Here is a 919-nt window from a genome sequence, read left to right on the forward strand (position 1 = left end):
TGGTTTGTTTCTCTGTAGGGGTGCTCTTCACGAAAGACCTCATTCTTGTGGATCCGGACGACGCTACTCCACTATCAGCATTCCTGCAGATCTTTGCTCGCTCTATGGAAGTGCTTGAGGAGAATCAGAGTGTTAGCAGTGCGTTCAGAAGGTTCAGATCGGGTGGTAGTCATATGGGATTGGTCAGAAAGGTGGGAAGGGATTCTTGTGATCGGAGACAAGTTTTTGTGTCAGGTTGCACCGGCAGACACTGGACGGTCTGCTAAGCGAAGTTTAAAAGGTAAGAAAATGGTGTCGGTGGTCGTATATGGTTTTATGTATATCATAAGTATATATAGTTTTAACATCATCCTGGAATTATCGGAGTTTCACCCTAGTGATATGGAAAACACTAGTGAAAAATATATTTCGCGACCACTGCATAGCGCGAATTTCGCGAGTTTTTCACCGAGTTTTACGCCACTTCACGTAAAACGGGTGAAACTCCATTGCTGTATATTGGTATAAGTATATTAATATTGATCGCTTTATACAGAGTTTTTAACGTTGCTTTTACGAGGAGGTGAGATCGCCTGGATGTTGATTTCTGATCCTGCCAGATGATATTATGATCATAGCTATATGTAATTGTTAGTGCACACGTATTCAGCATTGAGGAGGTGTTTGCTTGATGTCGGAGGAAGTGTTGTTTTGGTAGGCTCTCCTGCTCTACATAAATACAACAGTGGAGGAACGAATACTACCCAAGTAAAGAGAATCTGAGTTGTCCTATGATGGTTATGGTGGTCATCATCAGTCCTCGAGCATGATGGAGAACGGCCGTGATGATCCTGATATCGAGCTCGTTGGGGTGCTCACTTTGGAAGATATTGTGGAGGAAATAATACAAGAAGAGATTATAGACGAAACTGATGTGTAG

At 42.7% G+C, this 919-nt stretch overlaps 1 protein-coding gene across 1 annotated transcript; it reads left to right on the forward strand.

The window, feature by feature from the left end:
* Positions 1 to 234: 234 nt before the first annotated feature.
* Pmar_PMAR009131 (hypothetical protein) lies at positions 235 to 919 on the forward strand (the record flags this gene model as incomplete). Its single annotated transcript, XM_002767424.1, has 3 exons — positions 235 to 280; positions 698 to 747; positions 797 to 919. Coding segments are annotated over 3 exons (219 nt in total), but the record flags the coding sequence as incomplete, so codon positions are not given.

The sequence above is a fragment of the Perkinsus marinus genome (assembly GCF_000006405.1).
Source record: "Perkinsus marinus ATCC 50983 genomic scaffold scf_1104296970678, whole genome shotgun sequence".
Taxonomy (NCBI): Eukaryota; Perkinsozoa; order Perkinsida; family Perkinsidae; genus Perkinsus; species Perkinsus marinus.